Raw genomic sequence first — 22,838 nt, forward strand, 5'->3', positions numbered from 1 at the left:
ATTTTAGTAGATGCAGCTGAGTTTCCATGCTGGAAAGTGAGTAATATAATGGCATTAGATAACAGGAGATTCAGGTTACGTCTACACTATAGACCTTACAGCAGCACAGCTGTACTGCTTCAGCTGTGCTGCTGGAACGTCTCCCACGTAGCCGCTCTATGTAGAGAGCTCTCCAGCTGTCCACACCACCAAGTCTGCCGGTGAAACTTGTGTCTGTCAGGACGGTGGGGGTTTTTTCTACACCCCTGACGGATCAAAGTTTTACCGACAGAAGTGGGAGTGCAGACATAGCCTAAGAAAATCTAATCTAAAAAAAATTAATCATTGTCACCAAAATGATGGGATGGTCTTTCTTCCAATTCCCAGAGACTTCTTTCTCCTGTTTTTCCCCGCATGAGTTTGCTGACCAACTACAGAACCTGTCTGCAAGCAATGTGGGCACTCTGAAGGATGTATACTCTTCACAGGAAAAACTGTTTAATAATTTGTCAGTCCTAATGTTCTGGTTGTGGTGACCTATAAATTACTTACCCTTTGTTCAGCATTTCATCTTAGCCCCAACACTCTGGCTGGAAGAACTAAAGACCCATTACTCTATGAGTGGCTGCTGCACAGATAAACTGGCTCTTACTGGCCAAAACAGTATTGTTCTATCTCCACTGCAGCTGAAATCAAACTAGCAACAATCATATTTACACACAGTTGCTACTGGAAATGTTCTAGCCCTGATCAATGTGGATGGGTATTCCCCCCCCCCCCGCATAGAAATCATGGTATTTACTATCATGTGTTAGCGTCAAGAGTGTTTACAATTGGTTGTTGCTAGCATATAGGTTAAATTATAGGCAAAATTAGATAAAAGTTAGAACTGGGTTTTCTTCCCTGCTCTACCACTGAAACAGTGACCTTGGGCAAATCACTTAACTTCTGTGTCTCAGCGTCCACCTCTGAAAAACTGTGATAATATTAACCTTTCTGAATGTTTTCAATCTCTGACTAAAGACATTATACAGTATAACAATAATTATAAATAAATATGATTGTTGATAACTAGCTTAATTTCAACTAATATTAATTGGGCCTTAGTGTACACCCAGCACTCAATATCCAACATCAAGAAGCAGTATCTTTAAGGCAGTGTGCTAAAAGAAACTCGACCCAAATTGCATTGTGCATTTAACTGACTAAATGCTTCCACAGCATATGCACAGGCAGTGTACATTTTCTTTTTGGTTGCTGACCAAGGATAACTTGCTGGAAAAGTTTATTGATCCTGGTCTCCCAAAGTGATTCCAGTCCTGGCAATTTGTTAAGTAATGGAACTTAGAGCACAAGTTTACAAGTGTAAAAGCATTTTTTCAGGGTGGATAAAAATCAATGATTTTTTAAAATATCTGTTTTATTTAAATCAGATTTTTTTTTGATAAAATGCTTTTTGAGGAAAAAAACCTATCTAAATATAGTTTTAATTAAGGTACTTTATAGCCCAAAGATATCTCATCATGGAATATGGATTATAAATTCTAATTCTATAGTATAAGACAATATATTCATGTAATGTTTAAAAAAAGTTTTGTAAATGAGTTCCAATAGTTCATGGATTAGGGACCCAATTTTGCGGGGTTCCACAGGCTTCTGCATAGATTATTTAGGTAAATCTTTCTATATAGACTCCATGCTCAGTCTAGAAGATACCATCAGAGATGCTTAGTTTTGCAGTTCTCAAACTGTGGATTTGTGTCTCCAGAGATAACATGCTTGTTAACAGCAAAAATGTTTTTAAATAAATATACAGAGGTAAGAAATAACAGACAACTCTATTGTCCCTCTGCAAATTTGTGTACACAGAGTCAATCCCTTACCTCTCTAAAAGTGCAAAGTTTCAAAAAGTTCAATGAATAGAAGATTGTTGGGGGCGGTATAGATTTGGACAAGAAGAAGTCAGGAGACAAATGTGAGAAAGGACATATGCTTGTTTTGTTAAAATATTGTATGTTTGCTGTTGAAGAAAAAAATCCAGAATACTTAATGTTGTTTTAGTTAAATAAAACAATTTAAAATGTCTGCCTGGTGATGTTCTCCTCCTAATACAACCTGTCAAGAAAATCCTCCAAATATTAATGAGTAACCTGTTGAATTGGAGATAGTTCACCTCCCAATGACTTCATAAATATCTGCTTCAATTACCTTTGGTATATGAAATAACCAAACAATCATTCATTTTCTGATATAGCTGTAAAACTAATCTGAAAAGTTTTCAGAATAAATCACTGTTTAAAAATGTATAGTGTGTACCTTCTAGAAATGAAACCCCCTACATCTATCTCTGAGTTGTGAAGAATATGAATTAAGGTTATAACCACCACCACCAAGAATGCACTTTTATGTAGAAAATCATGATTAAATTGAGTCTTCCTGACTAGTGATTTAAATCATGATTTAAATCAATTTGATTTAAATGAAATCTACCCTGTATTTTTTCTTATATGTTTTTATTATATATTGTAGCCCATAGGCCTAGCTTGCCTGTATTGTATTTGTTATTAAATTTGTGAAGCTTCCCAAAAGTTCAAAACGTAAAAGTTAATATTTGTACTTGAGTTGTAGCTCTTCCTGTGAGACTGTGGAAATCTTTGCTGCTCCTCATGACATACAAAACTCAAGAAGAGCTATGTCAGACTGAACAAAGGGGAGAAAATATTGCATTTAGGAAAGAATCCAGTATTTTTTTTAAATTTAACTGCATGAGGTAATTGTTGCTCCTCTCAAATGTAAAAACAGGAACTACCTATATCATAAGCAGCAGCAATAATTCAAACAGTCTCTCAGATTTAAGTTTACATTTTACAAATTTAACATTCCACAATAAAAATATCGAAGACACTATTTTAATGAAATATGAGATACAGCTTTAAAATCTGGTGTCATTCTGATTACCATCTTCCTTTTTATAACCCACTTCAATATTTTTAGCATCCAATCTCTTTTGACCAATTAGAGTTTAAAGATTAACAGAGTATGCTATTTGAAGGATAGGATCCCAAGTTTTCAGACTGCTGTACAGCATCAAGCAGTTCATTAGATACCAAGCAAGCACTAAAATCGGGTGAGAATTGAAATTTGGTGAGGAAGACAGTAATTAGTGCTTTACAAATTTAATGTACAAAATCTCATGACCCAAAAGAAATGGAAATATATGCCACTGGTAATTTCATCTTTCCAGTGCTAGATTCCATTTGTTTTGAGCCCTGGTATTTCATAGGATATTAGGCCCGTAAACTATTCACTAGACCTTCCACCTATATTATTTGTTTGTACTACAGTAATATCTAGAGTTGCCAGATGAGATTAGGGCCCCATTGTGATAGCCACAAAACATATAGTAAGGGAGAGTCTCTGCCCCAAAGAGAATGTAATTTAAAAAGAATAGACAAAAGGTAAGAGGAAAAGGTGTTGGTCCTGCTTTGAGCAGGGGGTTGGACTAGATGACCTCCTGAGGTCTCTTCCAACCCTAATCCTATGATTCTAGGAAGGAAATATCTCCTTTTTACAGATGGGGGAACTGAGGCTCAGAGAAATTAAGTAATTTAGCCAAGGTCACATAGGAAGTCTGTGGCACAGAAGCAGGAAGCACATTTCCTGAGTTCAAGCAGAGTGTCTTATCACACAACTTCTTTGGCATGGGATCAGAATTTAATATGGCAAATCTTGGATCTCAGGCCAGTGAAATTTTCAATCCTTGATATGCTAAGTAAATTGTCATTTAGGTCCTACCCATACTGCAATTTAACTGTGCTGAAACTGTGTCCCCAAAATTAACTGTAGCTGATGTACAGACAGGGCCTTAAGGAACACCTTCCAACAAGAACTAAGTCCAGAAGACTGGCATTCATAGTGTATAAGTGGTCACAATGCAAATAATTGTATTACATATATAAATCCACTAAGAACTTAACTTCTGACCTAGGCTTGACCTGGAAGGAATATCTCCTTTAGAGAATTGAAGGCAGTTCTGGGCAAGAACATTTCTTCATCTCACATGAGTTAAAGAATGATAGCTGGACATGAACTATGATCCGAACTTATTTCACTCAAACTGAACTCCCATAGACGAAAAGTCAGTACTTCTCTCATCAAGTCACCAGCCTGTGATCTCTAATTCAAGAGTCGAAGAATACAGACTATACAAAAGGGATTTTAAATGGACGCTATCAACTGAATCTAGTTATTTAAAAAAAATTAATCAGTTTCAGGAACTAGACTTGCCAGAAGCCCTGCCAATTTTTGTGGTTTCAAAATCAGTTTCCTATTTCTTACAAATATTTTTCTTCTCCTGTTGCTGTGTGAAAACCCATTTAAACAAAAGGAATAATTGACTGGTGCACCACACAAAATTGAACATAAAAAATGAAAAAGGAGGTTTCTCTAATCCTTCAGTTTTATTCATTTTAAATTAAAAAATTCAGACAGAAGTGTAATTTTTAAATTAACTGTACCCCTTTAATATACTTTTGTCTTGGAAAGTCTAGGGCTTTAGCCCAGTTATGGAACACAGTTAATCTACACTACAAGGTAGAACTGTATTTGTTAGTCTCTAAGGTGCCACAAGTCCTCCTTTTCTTTTTGCAGATAGAGACTAACACGGCTGCTACTCTGAAACCTGTATTCTATCTGGAGACAATGGTGTTGCAAAAGTCCCCTAATTTGGTTGTATTTGTTGTGTAGACAGAGCCTAGAAGAACAAGTTAGCAACAATAAGAATATAAAGCAAATAGAAAAGGTGAACTACAAAGACAGACAAGCTGTATACCGCATCCTTACCTGTAAAGCACTATTCAAGAAGCAGCTATTCTGTCCCGGTTCATTGCTGAGGCCCTTACTGGGTGCTATGGAAGTTGTACTACGTGGAGTAAACATCCCCTGCACGCCACCCCGTCCAACAGAAAAATAAGTCCTTTTCAAAGACATCTTTCACATTTAGTTCTATAATATGAAGAAGGCTTTTGTATCTCTGTTTGACTGAAAGTCTTCACTGGACAAGATCCTTTACCCAAAGTGAAAATTGAGCAGTACAATCCAATCCTCTTAAAATACAGTTTAAACAAAATTTCTTCTTCAATGTGTACACATGGAACTCATGAGTTAGCTATATATATTTATTTTAAATCCAGCACTGGATGCTATCATTCATCAGCTGATGATATAGGGATGATGATGCTTTGTAGGCAACAGAACAGAAGCAAGCAAAACGAAGGAATCCATGGTCTTTCAAGTGCAACTGCTTTGCTGTTACATCCTTCTTCTGAACAGGCTGTCACTTCAACAGAACTCTCTAGAAGACAGTGTAATTGCTGAAGTCCAGCAGGGTCCAGGACAAGCAAAATGTAAGACTTCTGTTAATACTTTTATAATCCTCCCACAGAACATAGAGCAACACAACTAGTAAAAAGGCAAGCCTGCCAAAAACAAAATAAAGCCTTGCTTCTAATGGGAGTGGTGAAAAGATAACTTCAGTTCTGAGAGGGATGAAAAAGATTCCAGAATTGCACTGGGAAGTGCTTTTATTTTAGGTAGTAAAACTTTAACAGAAAAGTTCTTCTAACTCTCCATGCAGATCTTTAGAAGTTTCTTCTCCTGTTCCTTCTTTTGCAACTGGAATGCCCAGCCGTGCCAGCAAGTTTTACAGAGAAAAAAATAATCAAAGGCTTGCGTCATGTAATTACTCTCTTGGTTTTGTGGTGTTCTGCCAAGACCAGTGTTGCCTCACCTCCCACTATATGCAGAACCTTTTGAAACAAAACAAAAAATACAAAAGCACATCCCCAAAATGAAATTAAGAACAAGAAGCAGAGGAACCTGTGGGCATGTGTCATGGGGAAACATGGATGAAATATGATGTAAGGGTGAAGTTAATTTTAATATTTTTTAAAGCTACATACAATTTTATATGAATAGGCTACAGCACATCATTCTTAGCACATACCCCTTGAAGTGTCAAATTAGCCAGTTTCTAACAAAGATCTTGAAAAAATACAAACTATATTTATATATGCATATTTATAGTATTATAAAATCATGTTTACACTTTGGAAGAGGGGATTGTCTCATCTGGATTTGGGGCTTTGCAGCAGTGCTAAACCTGGGCAAGAGGGCATGGAAACGTAGCTGCATTTCCTCGTGGAGTTATTGTTCAGAATGCCTTTGTCAGAGCAGAATATTCTCCCACTTTCTTATTTAGAGAAGATGCTAGTCATCTGCAGGACAAGGAATTTAATCCAGATATGGTGGAAGCCATCTTCCAAATGACACTGAGAGCCTACAAATAGAAAGAAAAGAACCATTAAGAGGAAGATGCACTTTTCATGAGTGAATTTAAACAATCATTTAGTCCTAATACATGAGGAAATGTGGAAAACAATTCTCATCTCTGAGAAATTCTATTCTTACCCACATGGCATGAATAATGGGCATGGTCCTTCAGGAATACTATTTCAAGGATTTATGAGAAAAACCTTTTGCACACTAAGTTCTAATGTAATAAGTCCACCTGTATTTATGTCACAGCCATACTGTGAAAGTAGTTAGCTAATTAGTTTTTCTACTGACATTACAGGGGTTTCTGTAGTATTCTCCCACATAACCTATAAATCAATACCATCAAGAACTAGCTAAATGTAAGCCAAATGGCATTATAACACATGATCTGATTCAAGAGTACAGCAACACTGTACTACACAAAGAGAAGCAGTCAGACTCCATATATTAGGGGGAAAAAATTGATGGTGGTTATTTTTACTTCTTAGATAATTGAGAATGCCCTTAACTATAAACCTCTTTCTTACCATCAAAACATAGCTAGAATTTCACAAATACCTAAAGAAGCAATCTCTGTATGAGCCTCACACACCCATTCCTTTCTAAGAGTAATTTTTTGCACTTCTATTAGACTTACCTGAGGATCTAATAGTGCTTTACAAATATGTATAATACAAATATTTGCCTACCCCTGTGAAGTAGGTAAATCTCTCTGTTTTACAGGAGAGTAGTCCTGGTTTACAGTCCCATGCTCTAACCATTAAATCCTACTCCTGAGAGTTTAACACACAGAACAACATCAAGCCGGTTGTGCAGCATTCCTAAATGCTGAAAGGTGTATAGGAATCATTTCAAAGCAACTTCAAATATCAACTCCTCTCTTTGCTCAAGGCCTTAATGAACTATCAGCCAAAATCACTTGGGATAGTTCAGTTTCCAGCATTCACTTATGGATCTTTGTAAACCATCCCTGCCTGTGATAGATATACTGGCCAGGCTTGAGCATCAACAAAGACCAGAGTGCTATTTGGAATGACTCAACTCATGCAGAATAGTGATGATGTAATTCTCACAAAAGAAAATGAAGAAAGGCACCCCTCCCCACTCTTTCCCACAATACCTGCAATTAGGAGTTTGAAAGTCTGAAGGGTGAATCCAGAAGGGCACAGTGCCAACAAATTCAGTGAGCAAACACCTAAGAAATATTTATTGGACTTTTGTTTTCATCTTAAAGCAGGGTTATTAAAGTAGGATTGCTACAAAACAGTCATTGTGAGGTTCCAAATTTATTGTACATCAGTTGTTTCCAGATCAAATGGGTTCAGCTATTCCATAAGGGCATTTTGTTAGCTGCTAACATTGTAAACTCATCCTGGGATCAGAAAGTCAAGCTGGGCTCTTCCCATTTTGCATGTCTCCACAAAATATAAAGATTTCGCACACCAAGTAAAGTCTTAGCAACACTTTTGAATGCCCATTGCCCTCACAAGATTTGTACAGGTTTAGCCAATTGGTTTATTTACATTCCATTCTATTACTGTTGCACGAGATGGAATAAACTCAGTTTGATCTCTCTTAACTATGCTGACTGTACAGAGTTAACAGGAATAAGAAAGCAATAAAGACTCATTTATATCATTAAACAGCTATGTCTGTGAATGTACACAAGGAAAAGATCTGTTGAGAAAAATATCACCATCTTACATTGCCACTTTGCAAAACATAGCCACACTTTAAATTTTGACAGGTTTCAGAGTAACAGCCGTGTTAGGAAAGCTCATGCTCAAATAAATTGGTTAGTCTCTAAGGTGCCACAAGTACTCCTTTTCTTTTTGCGAATACAGACTAACACGGCTGTTACTCTGAAACCTGTCATTATGCAAGGCACTGCATTTAGCCGTATGGAGTGGAAATCTATCAACTGCATGAAAAAACTTGTATCTGATGAAGTGAGCTGTAGCTCACGAAAGCTCATGCTCAAATAAATTGGTTAGTCTCTAAGGTGCCACAAGTACTCCTTTTCTTTTCACTTTAAATTTTGTAATTCAAATGTCCTCAGAATGGAATTCTAGCTAAATTGAACTTTCCAAAGGTTTGAGACAACACTCTCTAGTCTCATTTACAGGTAGGGTGACCAGAGAGCAAATGTGAAAAACGGGGACGGGGTGGGGGATAATAGGAGCCTATAAAAGAAAAAGACCCCAAAATCGGGACTCTCCCTGTAAAATCGGGACATCTGGTCACCCTATTTACAGGTTCCCATTCACCTACCTCCTCTGCTCCACACTAAAGAAAAAAGGATTTATTTAAAATTTCACTGTAATTCCAAAAAAAAAAAACCAACCCCACCACGCACCAGGGTAGAGCCATTGCTTCCACCATTTTTGATAGCAATTCACCCATTGCAGAACCATCAGCAAAAGTTCCAATCCCAACATATATATCTACATACACACACTAACCCATTAACCACAACACTCTGGAAAAGGAAAGGAAGGATGTTAGCAGTGTCCCTTTTAACAGATTCAGGTGTTCCACAGAGTTTGTTTTTTCTTCTCCTAAACAGAGTGCCATCTTGTAAACAGTCCCAGCCATAGCAGTTTTCTTCGCTGAAGTCAAGTCAAGGCAACATTCTGATATAAGGCAGAGGCCCCAGAGAACATACACATTTATTATAAATCTCTGAAAACATGCCATTCATTTTCAGCAAGAAAAAACATTTCCATATATTACTTCCCCTTAAAAAAGCAGTAAGATTCTACACCCATATCAAGAAAATACAAAATGCAACAGCTTTCTAACAATGTAATAGACTACCCCATGACTGTATTGCTAATAGGATTTCCAGAGCTTTGCAGCATTTCAGTGCTACAGGTTCTCAACAATTCCAGCTTTATGCTTCTCTCATCATTTTAAAATATCCAAGCACAATCAAAAATCAGATGATAGATTCAGAAGCTACATTCTACTCTATGGGCTAGTGACATATTGGCAGGACTCCAGCAAACAGAGTTTGAAATCAAAAAGATAAGCATTATCAGAGCTGCTCTCACAGATAAAATCTAGAGTTGACTTTTTGCTAGCAAAACCATTACTACACAGATAGGATCAAACTAGAAAAGTGCCAGGTCTGACTCAAAGATTGCCAAGAATGTAGCAAGGGCATCAGCTATGGTACCCAACATGTTACAGTAGACACCAAATTTATGAAGGAAGCCTATAAAAGTTTTAAAATATGTGCATTTTGTTTACTGTTTTAGTAGTGACTGGAATAAGCTACAAGTGGCCCACACAGAACTTCTGACAATCAAAGGCCGATTAATCCAGCAACTGTTGTTAGAAAAAGGTCACAGATACAAATGGTAAACAATACTGAAATAAATTGCCTAGGGAGATTACGGACTCTCCATCACTGGAGATTTTTAAGAGCAGGTTAGACAAACACCTGTCGGGAATGGTCTAGATAATACTTAGTCCTGCCATGAGTGCAGGGGACTGGACTAGATGACCTCTCAAGGTCCCTTCCAGTCCTATGATTCTACAAAAAACATGACAAATGGAAATCCAGAATGGCTCTAGAGGTCCCCCATCAGAGATTTAATCTCTGTGTTATCTGTCAAATTCTCTACTTGGGGAACATGTACTCTGAATCACAGAGCCATGCTCAATATGCAAGAGAATACCAGGGACACTACTCGTATAGTACCTCTGGCAGTTCATCCACAGAACAATTTCAGCACATTCTTCTGGCCTGAAGAAACACGACGTTGACAGCCATGCTGAGAGCAAGAGAGAACGAGAGAGCATAGAGTGCTCTTAAAGACATTTGCCGCAGAAAAATTTAAGTTGCTCTTTGTTCACATCCACTTGGTAAATCAGCCATTGATACTAACAGAACTAAACTTAAATACTGACTTGGGGTTTTATCCCCCCTCTGATGATGAACATATTACTGACATCCTCCTCAAGATTGGAAATGGTGGTGTCTCCCTGTCTAGGGTCTTGATCCCTGGGCTTGCTGTATTAAGCTCAGTCATGTCACAAATCTCTCCACACAGTATACCACAAGTTCCTTGCCACTGCTTGAAGAAAAAGCCCTGGCCCTGGGCTTAATTACAACAGCCAAGTTAGCAAGATGGATGCTTCAATCTTATCACTACACATGGCTAAAACCACTGAAGTTTGTGATGACATTAGTAAATAATGAGGTGAGAGCTGCGGTTATTTAAAGGACCTCCAAGTTTCATAACAGAAACAGACAAAAACTTAAGTTTGGTTACTTTGCATGTGTTCGCAGTCAGTAAATCTTCCTCTTTCCCCATTTAAAAGTGTGTTTTTGTGCCCTTTTAACCCATATCCGACCACCACTTGATTTTGCAATGCAATAACAATGATCATGAATGATTTCACTGAAAAGCAGAAAAAAATTTATGAGAGAGGAAGCCCTTATTTAATGTCTTTCATAACAGTAAAATGAACAAAGAAATGTCAAAGGAAATCCATTTTAGTGAAAATTCACTTCTGAGTTCATTCAAGTGGGAAAGTCCTCCTTTCAGTGATAAAGCACTTACAGATGTTTATCCAGTCAGGAAATCAGATTGCATGAACACCCTTAACTACGTACATTTAGGAATGGAATCCCACCATAACAACAGAGGAGGTGGCTTCAGAGCAACAGGTTATTTCAGTGTAACTAAATTGAAGGAGATGTTAAATTTTAATTAAAACGTAAAGCACTTTTATTTGATTGTGGAGTGAGAGAGGAACAGGATCTTCATTTGCGATTCAGATAATGTACCACTAAACCAATGATATACCTGAGATACACCGATGATATTTTAATCCTCTGGACAGACGACCTAAACTCTCTCATATTTCTACCACAATTTCAGCCGCCACCACCCATTCATTAAACTTTCTCTAGAGCACTCCCACACTAGCATCAACTTCCTGGACACCATGATCAGCTTCAGCAATGGAACCATACAGACAATTATGTACAAGAAACTGATGGATCACCACTCTTACCTTCACAAATTGAGTAATCACCCCAAACACACCAAAAAATCTTATCCAGAGACAGGCACTTACATAGCATAGAATATGCTCAAGGAGCAAGTCTGGAATACACACCTTAAGACACTTAAAACCACCTCCACCAAATAAGGACACTCCACCAGGTAAGTAGATTGCATCATGGAATGGGCCACCCAAATGTCCTGAGAGAACCTGCTTCAATACAGAAAATGAAAAACTCTTTGACTGCACATCCCTAGTTGTCACTTACCACCCCATGCAACAATTCATATGGGGTATCAAACAATTCCATCCCACACTTGACAGGGACCACTTCCTGAAAGAAATCTTTCCCAACCCTCCTCTTCTGGCCTTCAAACAACAACACAACCTCATCACCAGAAGCAGGCTCCCCACAGACCAGGACTCACCAACTCAAAGCAGTACCAGATCCAGTCATAACAACAGATGCAAAACCTGAAGATATCTCTCTCCTGCTATGATGATCAATACCCCCCACAACACACCTTTCAAGATCCATGGGACTTACACATGCTATCATAACATGTGGTGTACCTCATGCAGTGCACTAAATGCCCCAACAACTACGTTGGTGAAACCAGACAATCACTATGCTATCAAATGAACTTACACAAAAAAATGATAAAAAACAAGACCACCCATGGGCGAACACTTTTCACTCCATATCTGACCTCTCAGTCCTCATCTTCAAAGGAAACCGGCACAACACCTTCAAAAGATAATCCGGGGAGTTTAAATTCCTTGCTAGACACTAAAAATCATTGTTTTAATAAAGACATTAGATTTATGGCTTATTACAACAATCTGTAACCCCTAATCCCCCTTTTTTGTCCTATTACAAAGATATTAACAGGCCACTTCAGCTTGCATGGTTGCTTATAATGTGTTAACTACTTATGCTAAACCAGGGTGGGCCAACTTTTTGGCACGAGGGCCACATCTGGGTATGGAAATTGTATGGCGGGCCATGAATGCACACGAAATTGGGGGTTGGAATGCGTGCTCCAGCTGGGAGTGCAGGCTCTGGGGTCTGGCCAGAAATGAGGAGATCAGGGTGCAGGAGGGGGCTCTAGGCTGGGGCAGAGGGTTGGGATGCACTGGGGGTGGTGAGGGCTCTGGCTGGGGGTACAGGCTCTGGGGTGGGGCTGCGGATGAGGGGTTGGGGTGCAGAAGAGTGCTCCAGGCTGGGACCAAGCAGTTTGGAGGGTGGGAGGGGGATCAGGGCAGGGGGTTGATGTGTGGGAGGGGGTTGGGGTACAGGCTCTGGGTGGCGCTTACCTCAAGAAGCTCCCAAAAGCAGCAGCATATCCCTCCTCTGGCTCCGACGTGGAGGCCCTGTCCGCAGGCACTTGGGGCGGGGGCAGCGCGCGAAGACCCCTGGCTGCCCCTACACATAGGAGCTGGAAGGGGGACATGCTGCTGCTTCCGGGAGCCTCACAGAGTGGGGAAAGCCCCTGACCCCACTACGTGGCTGGAGTGCCGGAGCAGGGCAAGCCCTGGACCCCGCTCCCCAGCAGGAGCTCGAGGGCCAGATTTAAAACATCTGGAGGGCCGGATACGGAGCCCAGGCCGTAGTTTGCCCACTCCTCTGCTAAACAATCTGTTCCATCTTGTATGAGCTCTGATACTCTAAGTATCTTTCCCAGACCTGAAGAAGAGCTCCGTGTAGCTCAAAATCTTGTCTCTTTCACCGACTGAAGTTCATAGAATCATAGAATATCAGGGTTGGAAGGGACCTCAGGAGGTCATCTAGTCCAACCCCCTGCTCAAAGCAGGACCAATCCCCAACTAAATCATCCCAGACAGGGCTTTGTCAAGACTGACCTTAAAAACTTCTAAGGAAGGAGATTCCACCACCTCCCTAGGTAACGCATTCCAGGGTTTCACCACCCTCCTAGTGAAAAAGATTTTCCTAATATCCAACCTAAACCTCCCCCACTGCAACTTGAGACCATTACTACTCGTTCTGTCATCCGATCCATCCTCTTTGGAACCCCCTTTCAGGTAGTTGAAAGCAGCTATCAAATCCCCCCTCACTCCTCTCTTCCGCAGACTAAACAATCCCAGTTCCCTCAGCCTCTTCTCATAAGTCATGTGTTCCAGTCCCTAATCATTTTTGTTGCCCTCCACTGGACTCTTTCCAATTTTTCCACATCCTTCTTGTAGTGTGGGGCCCAAAACTGGACACAGTACTCCAGATGAGGCCTCACCAATGCTGAATAGAGGGGAACAATCACATCCCTCAACCTGCTAGCAATGCCCCTATATATACACCCCAAAATGCCATTGGCCTTCTTGGCAACAACGGCACACTGTTGACTCATATCCAGCTTCTCGTCCACTGTAACCCCTAGGTCCTTTTCTGCACAACTGCTGCCGAGCCATTCGGTCCCTAGTCTGTAGCGGTGCATTGGATTCTTCCATCTTAAGTGCAGGACTCTGCACTTGTCCTTGTTGAACCTCATCAGATTTCTTTTGGCCCAATCCTCCAATTTGTCTAGGTCCCTCTGTATCCTATCCCTACCCTCCAGCATATCTACCTCTCCTCCCAGTTTAGTGTCATCTGCAAACTTGCTGAGGGTGCAATCCACACCATCCTCCAGATCATTAATGAAGATATTGAACAAAACCGGCCCGAGGACCGACCCTTGGGGCACTCCACTTGATACCGGCTGCCAGCTAGACATGGAGCCATTGATCACTACCTGTTGAGCCTGACAATCTAGCCAACTTTCTACCCACCTTATAGTGCATTCATCCAGCCCATACTTCTTTAACTTGCTGGCAAGAATACTGTGGGAGACAGTGTCAAAAGCTTTGCTAAAGTCAAGGAACAACACGTCCACCGCTTTTCCCCTCATCCACAGAGCCAGTTATCTCGTCATAGAAGGCAATTAGATTAGTCAGGCATGACTTGCCCTTGGTGAATCCATGCTGACTGTTCTTGATCACTTTTCTCTCCTCTAAGTGCTTCAGAATTGATTTCTTGAGGACCTGCTGCATGATTTTTCCAGGGACTGAGGTGAGGCTGACTGGCCTGTAGTTCCCAGGATCCTCCTCCTTCCCTTTTTTAAAGATGGGCACTACATTAGCCTTTTTCCAGTCGTCTGGGACTTCCCCCGATCGCCATGAGTTTTCACAGATAATGGCCAATGGCTCTGCAATCACATCTGCCAACTCCTTCAGCACTCTCGGATGCAGCGCATCCGGCCCCATGGACTTGTGCTCGTCCAGCTTTTCTAAATAGTCCCGAACCACTTCTTTCCCCACAGAGGCCTGGTCACCTCCTCCCCATGCTGTGCTGCCCAGTGTAGTAGTCTGGGAACTGACCTTGTTTGTGAAGACAGAGGCAAAAAAAGCACTGAGTACAATAGCTTTTTCCACATCCTCTGTCACTAGGTTGCCTCCCCCATTCAGTAAGGGGCCTACACTTTCCTTGACTTTCTTCTTGTTGCTAACATACCTGAAGAAACCCTTCTTGTTACTCTTAACATCTCTTGCTAGCTGCAACTCCAGCTGTGATTTGGCCTTCCTGATTTCACTCCTGCGTGCCTGAGCAATATTTTTATACTCTTCCCTGGTCATTTGTCCAATCTTCCACTTCTTGTAAGCTTCTTTTTTGTGTTTAAGATCAGCAAGGATTTCACTGCTAAGCCAAGCTGGTCGCCTGCCATATTTACTATTCTTTCTACACATCAGGATGGTTTGTCCCTGTAACCTCAATAAAGATTCTTTAAAATACAGTTCAATAAAGATATTACCTCACCTAGCTTGTGTCTCAGATATCCCAAAGGCCATTTGGATGTGCTCTTCAGCCTTCTACCTCATTAACTGTATAGGGCATGATTTATTTCAAAATAAGAGGTACCTTCAATGGATGCTAAATATACAGGGATTGAAAGATTTACTAATTGCCTACCAGCCAAAAGGGAGACATGGAAGACATGATCAGGGTGGTTTTCACCAGGGAGGGACAGAGGCAACATTCTGGAGGGAAGACCAGTTCCCCTGCCATCAGCTACTGCAAAAAGGAATGGCAGTAGGATTTCTACCAGACTACTGTCTCGAGACCCTGCCTTGGGGGCTCCATCTTGTGGATCAGCCTTTAGCTAGGAAGGTATCAAATTCACACTATTCCCGCCACTCTCATAACACAGACTCCAGAGCAGCGATACTCAGACTGTGGCTCTCAAGTAGCTCTTTAATGTGTCTCCTGAAGCTCTTTGCAGCACATGATATTAAAACACTATGATTTAATTATTAACCGATCAGAATGCTTTTGCTATGTTATTAACCAATTAAATTATCAACCTGTACTTATTTGCTGTGAGAATTTTCTATATATAGGGTTTTTATAAAATATAAAAACCCTAAATAATTCCCCATCCTACTTTTAAATATGAATAGTACTACAATAAATGAAACAATGGATTCACACTACTGTGACTCTTTTGGGTAATGTTGATTTGGGTAATGTTGGGTAATGATTCTATGATCACTAATTTGGCTCCTGAACCACTGAAGTCTGATATCACTGCTCTAGAGTATATCATAGAATCATAGAATATCAGGGTTGGAAGGGACCTCAGGAGGTCATCTAGTCCAACCTCCCCCACTGCAACTTGAGACCATTACTCCTTGTCACTAGCTAATGCTTTCTGTCATTCCCCCTTTTCTTTCCCTTCCCACACACCCCTAAGCTATGTCTACACTGCGCTGCAGGGTGGACTGTGGAAGTCATTTGGACCACGTTAGTGCAAATTTTTAAGTTTGCACCAGCAGCAGCCACAAGGCCAGGGGCAGTTAGCAAGCAACACTTTGGTGCACTCAGCAATTAACACTTCCGTAGTATGTACTGCAACACAGTGTAGACAAGCCTAGTGCCTGCTGACTGCTGCAAGGGGAACAGGGCAGGAAGAAAGGTTTTCTACTATTTCACCCCTCCCCAATGTCCTGACCACTATGATGGGGAGGAGGTGGAAGAAAAGGTCTCAGCTGCTCATTCCCTTCCCCAACCCCCAATTATTGGATCTTCCTCCACAGCAAGTAATTCCAGTGCTTGTCTTTGCTGCTGCCTATAATTATGCCAAGCAGTAGCAGAATGAAATAGACATGTGTCATAAATATAAAGGGAAGGGTAACCACCTTTCTGTATACAGTGCTATAAAATCCCTCCTGGCCAGAGGCAACACCCTGTTGTTACCTGTAAAGGGTTAAGAAGCTCAGCTAAGCTGGCTGGCACCTGACCCAAAGGACCAATAAGGGGACAAGATACTTTCAAAACCGGGGGGGAAAGAGAGAAGGCTTTTGTTCTGTGCTCTTTGCTTACAGTCTTGGGACTGAGAGAGGCCAGACAGAAATCCATCTTCTCCAACCCATCCTAATCCAAGTCTCCAATATTGCAACCAGTATAGGTAAGCCAGGCAAGGAGGATTAGTTTATCTTTTGTTTCATGTAAATTTTCCCTGCATTAAGAGGGAGGTTTATTCCTGTTTTATGTAACTTTAAGGTTTTGCCCAGAGGGGGATCCTCTGTGTTTTGAATCTGAATACCCTGTAAAGTATTTTCCATCCTGATTTTACAGAGATGATTTTTACTTTTTTTTTTTTTAATAAAATCCTTCTTTTAAGAACCTGACTGATTTTTCCATTGTTCCAAGATCCAGGGGTTTGGGTCTTTGATGATTTTGTAACCAATTGGTTAGGATATTATTCTCAAGCCTCCCCAGGAAAGGGGGTATGTAGGGCTTGGGGGGATATTTTGGGGAGAAAACGTCTCCCAGCGGTCTCTTTCCCTGTTCTTTGTTTAAAACGCTTGGTGGTGGCAGCATACTGTTCAAGGACAAGGCAAAGTTTGCACCTTGGGGAAGTTTTAACCTAAGCTGGTAAGAATAAGCTTAGGGGGTCTTTCATGCGGCTCACCACAGCTGTACCCTAGAGTTCAGAGTGGGGAAGGAACCCTGACAACATGATTCTTGACAGTTTCACTGTTGCCTGCAGGATTCTATCAGTCTTGTTAAATTCACTCTGTCCTCTTTGGCAAAGATATAAGAAGCTGCAGTAACACAAAAAATGGTCCAGTTGCAGGCTAAGGCCCCGTCAACATGGGGAAATTGACCAGTATAGCTAAATTATACTAGAACAATGCCCTCATATGGACACACTATTCTGGAACAAAGTCACTTTTATTAGAGTGTCCACACAGGATTGTGGAATAGCTTATTCTACAATAGGTATATACTGGTCAATTTCCCCATGTAGCCAAGCCATCAGGATTCCTTGGTTTTATACCTTTGTAAAGTTTTCTTTGCCATCTTCAGAGCTAGCAATATTTCTCCCTTTAAAAAAAATAAAGCAAGCTCAGAGTCTGCATAAGTTAATGCCAAAGGTTCCCTCACTCACCCCAGAAAACTTCACTTACAGAGAAGTGAATTTCTCAATACTGTTATCAGGGCCATCCTTAGGCATAAGCAGCATAGGAGGGTGAAAATTTGGGACACCCCTGGGTCTTAGTGTCCACCCTTCCACCTCTTCCTATCCTTGTTCTGACCCTTCCTGCAGGCTCCCACCACAGCTGGCTGCTGCAGCATGGTGAGAGTCTTTCTCCAGAAAGGGAATCTAGTCCTTAAAAGTGAAAAAGCCTTCCAGACCTATTAGCACAACACTGAAACTGTTAAAGAGCCATTCAAGTGGAAATGAAGTCATTTAACAGGCATTTGACAACCCCCAGGTATATTCAGTTTCTGAATTTACTGACAAAGCCAGTTGTGTATTACTGTAATATTTACTCAGAACATGTTAGTCTGGAGGACCTTAGTTTAAAATTTGCTTTAAAAATATGTCAGTGTGTTGCTGAAGATTATAAAATCACATCTCCAAAAAACTCCTTGCATAGATTTTTAGATGCACAACCTGAGTATTCATCTTTAGCCTCAAATGCTTGGATCTTCAGACATACAGTTTTTTAAATAAATCCTTCAAAAGACCATTCTTATGTAAAATACACATGGGAGCCCAGGCTGCCATCGGGCATAGGGGCACCAATTTAATAATACTGCATAGGGCCCCATAAATCCCAAGGACAGCCCTGACTGTTATGCTGAAAGGTGCTAAAGGCTGTCATCAAGGAGATCTTGAATCCAAAGACAAGTCACAGAGCTCATTAAAGTCCAGAAGTGTGCCAAACACTCTCTTTCAGGATCCATAACAGGAGCAATTAAGCCCCTTTATGGAGTAAATATGGCTGCAGAATAATGGGGGCTACTGCTCCAGGCACGAGGCCACATGACAAGGGCAGAGCTAAATAAGGTAGATTAACATAGGTATGCCGGGGAGTATGACACTGGTTGCAGGCTGTGTTTTGGAGAATGCAAGCCCGCCAGCAGAAGGAGTTCTGATTGTGAGCATGATCCAGGAAGGAAACAAAGAGATAGAGCTGTTTGGTGGAGTACCACACAGGGATTTCTGAGCAAGAAAACTGCCTGCTGTTTGTTTCTACAGGAAAACAGCACTTAGTGTACATTTTATGTGAACAAACAAGATTACATCAAACATATATTGGACTCATATAATTAATTTCTCATTCAAAGACGGAAACAGCCCTGAAAAGCCCCAATTGCACTGAAAGGACTGTAATACTCTTGTGTCGCTTTTTGGTTCTGCCCTTCTGCAGTAGTCTACTAGCTGCTGAGGTGAGGTCCAGTTTTACTTTCAGGTACTGTAATTACTCTTTCAGGGCAAGTAGTTTTCTAAAAGTAATAATCCTTTGCCCTTCTATAGCCCTTTTTGTCCAAGGACCTCAGAGTATTTTATAAACAGTTTTCAAACCTGAAAACACCCTTTGGAGGTAGGGAAGAGATAGACGGGCACCCCTTAACCCACCTCTGAAATGCAAGCAAGCACATGGAGTGAAATACAGCAATTATGGTGTATAATTCTCCAGTGTAGTCAAACCTGAAAATTTAATATCATCTCAGGGCTTTGCATCAATAGCCATAAAGCCTTATTAAAAAAAGACTAGGGATTGGGTCACTAGAAAGCAATTAGACATTATCATAGAATCATAGAATAACAGAGTTGGAAGGGACCTCTGGAGGCCATCTAGTCCAACCCCTGACCAGAGCAGGACAATCCCAACTAAATCATCCCAGTGAGGGCTTTGTCAAACCTGACCTTAAAAACTTCTAAGGAAGGGGATTCCACCACCTCCCTTGATAACGCATTCCAGTGTTTCACCACGCTCATAGTGAAAAAGGTTTTCCTAATATCCAACCTAAACCTCCCCCACTGCAACTTGAGACCATTACTCCTTGTCCTATCGTCTACTATCACTGAGAATAGTCTAGATCCATCCTCTTTGGATCCACCTTTCAGGTAGTTAAAAGCAGCGATCAAATCCCCCCTCATTCTTCTCTTCCATAGATTAAACAATCCCAGTTCCCTCACCCTCTCCTCATAAGTCATGTGTTCCAGACCCCTAATCATTTTGTTGCCCTTCGCTGGACTCTCTCCAGTTTCTCCACATCCTTCTTGTAGTGTGGGGCCCAGAACTGGACACAGTACTCCAGATGAGGCCTCACCAGTGTCGAATAGAGGGGAACGATCACGTCCCTCAATCTGCTGGCAATGCCCCTACTTATACACCCCAAAATGCCATTGGCCTTCTTGGCAACAATGGCACACTGTTGACTCATATCCAGCTTCTCGTCCACTGTAATCCCTAGGTCCTTCTCTCTACTGCCTAGCCATTCGGTCCCTAGTCTGTAGCGGTGCATTGGATTCTTCCGTCTTAAGTGCAGGACTCTGCACTTGTCCTTGTTGAACCTCATCAGATTTCTTTTGGCCCAATCCTCCAATTTGTCTAAGTCCCTCTGTATCCTATCCCCACCCTCCAGCATAACTACCACTCCTCCCAGTTTAGTGTCATCCGCAAACTTGCTGAGAGTGCAAACCACACCATCCTCCAGATCATTAATGAAGATATTGAACAAAACCGGCCCCAGGACCGACCCTTGGGGCATTCCTCTAGATACCGGCTGCCAACCAGACATGGAACCATTGATCACTACCCGTTGAGCCCGACAATCTAGCCAACTTTCTACCCACCTTGTATCAGAGTAACAGCTGTGTTAGTCTGTATTCGCAAAAAGAAAAGGAGTACTTGTGGCACCTTAGAGACTGACCAATTTATTTGAGCATAAGCTTTCGTGAGCTACAGCTCACTTCATCGGATGCATACTGTGGAAAGTACAGAAGATCTTTTTATACACACAAACCATGAAAAAATGGGTGTTTACCACTACAAAAGGTTTTCTCTCCCCCCACCCCACTCTCCTGCTGGTAATAGCTTATCTAAAGTGATCACTCTCCTTACAATGTGTATGATTATTAAGTTGGGCCATTTCCAGCACAAATCCAGGGTTTAACAAGAACATCTTCAGGGGAAAGGGGGGTGGGTAGGAAAAAACAAGGGAAAATAGGCTTGAATAGAGACTGGGAGTGGCTAAGTCATTATGCAAGGTAACCTATTTCCCCTTGTACCCCCACCCCCCCAGACGTTCTTGTTAAACCCTGGATTTGTGTTGGAAATGGCCCAACTTGATTATCATACACATTGTAAGGAGAGGTTTCAGAGTAACAGCCGTGTTAGTCTGTATTCGCAAAAAGAAAAGGAGTACTTGTGGCACCTTAGAGACTAACCAATTTATTTGAGCATGAGCTTTCGTGAGCTACAGCTCACTTCATCGTATGCGATGAAGTGAGCTGTAGCTCACGAAAGCTCATCCTCAAATAAATTGGTTAGTCTCTAAGGTGCCATAAGTACTCCTTTTCTTATTGTAAGGAGAGTGATCACTTTAGATAAGCTATTACCAGCAGGAGAGTGGGGTGGGGGGAGAGAAAACCTTTTGTAGTGGTAAACACCCATTTTTTCATGGTTTGTGTGTATAAAAAGATCTTCTGTACTTTCCACAGTATGCATCCGATGAAGTGAGCTGTAGCTCACGAAAGCTTATGCTCAAATAAATTGGTTAGTCTCTAAGGTGCCACAAGTACTCCTTTTCTTTTTACCCACCTTGTAGTGCATCCATCCAGCCCATACTACTTTAACTTGCTGGCAAGAATACTGTGGGAGTGTCAAAAGCTTTGCTAAAGACGAGGAATAACACGTCCACTGCTTTCCCTTCATCCACAGAACCAGTTATCTCATCATATAAGGCAATTAGATTAGTCAGGCATGACTTGCCCTTGGTGAATCCATGCTGACTGTTCCTGATCACTTTCCTCTCCTCTAAGTGCTTCAGAATTGATTCCTTGAGGACATGCTCCATGATTTTTCCGGGGACTGAGGTGAGGCTGACTGGCCTGTAGTTCCCAGGATCCTCCTCCTTCCCTTTTTTAAAGATTGGCACTACATTAGCCTTTTTCCAGTCTTCCGGGACTTCCCCCGATTGCCAGGAGTTTTCAAAGATAATGGCCAATGGCTCTGCAATCACATCCGCCAATTCCTTTAGCACTCTCGGATGCAACGCATCCGGCCCCGTGGACTTGTGCATGTCCAGTTTTTCTAAATACTCCCACCCAGGAATCAGCGTGCCATCTGCACACTGTTTCAAACCCCAGTCTGGTCCAGAGAGGAAGAATAAATGTCCCAAACAAAGATACAATGCCCTAAGACCATTTCAGAAACACCCCTCTGTTTCCATTTTCACCTGTTTCTACCGTTTCCTCCTCTGCACTGCACTTGTACTGCTCCAACCAACAGAACTTCCATACCGTTATGGCGTAACCAACACAATTCTTGACAGTTTCACTTGGCTTCTGCTATACTTCTGGGGAAGCACTTAGGGGAAGAGCAACATAGATACGATTCTCCTTTGTGGGCTATCCCACAGAGGAATTTTAAAGACACTAACTTTTAAAACATGGGAGTGAGGGGGAACATATAATTCTTATATTCTTCTGCCAAATTTAAAACCTCTGGAAAGTGCTGAACAGTTCAGAGTACAAGATGTAGGAGATAACTCCCATCTTTATGATGGGAAACATTTTGTTTCTGCCAGTCAGAGCCATATTCTTCTTTTGAAAAAGAGCATCATCTGTAATAGTTACAAAGAAAGAAAAAAATAATTATCTCGTCATGAAGTGGTGGCAATCTCTCTCTCCGATATTAAAGGTTGGTTTTGAACTGCATAAGAGTATCCAGTGACAGTGATGCAGCTGGAAATTTCCACATAAGCCCAGCACCACAGAGAATCATTCCAGAACTCTACTCACTCGCCTGTAGATGCTTCTGGGTGATTAACAAAGGCAGCCTCACTTTCACTTCTGCAGTTTTCCCTCAAAGCAGTATCAACTGATGCACCTACGTCCTTTATTCAAACTTAATATTACATAGCCTCTTCCTCTCTTGAGAGAGAGGCAGAGACAGAAAACATATACTGCTCATCCCATACAGATACAGTAGAG

At 41.3% G+C, this 22,838-nt stretch overlaps 1 protein-coding gene across 14 annotated transcripts in view; it reads right to left on the bottom strand.

The window, feature by feature from the left end:
• Positions 1–22,838, bottom strand: part of USP54 (ubiquitin specific peptidase 54) — a 270,753-nt gene that overhangs the window by 140,954 nt on the left and 106,961 nt on the right. For 13 of the 14 annotated variants that reach the window (XM_077821027.1, XM_077821032.1, XM_077821030.1 and 10 more), the window contains one exon: positions 4,822–6,316. In XM_077821027.1, coding sequence (XP_077677153.1) covers positions 4,822–4,968 — 147 coding nt within the window. In that variant the 5' untranslated portion in view covers positions 4,969–6,316. The remainder of the gene's footprint in view (positions 1–4,821; positions 6,317–22,838) is intronic. The other variant, XM_077821025.1, reaches the window with a different exon arrangement.

Source organism: Eretmochelys imbricata, chromosome 7 (assembly GCF_965152235.1).
Source record: "Eretmochelys imbricata isolate rEreImb1 chromosome 7, rEreImb1.hap1, whole genome shotgun sequence".
NCBI lineage: Eukaryota > Metazoa > Chordata > Testudines > Cheloniidae > Eretmochelys > Eretmochelys imbricata.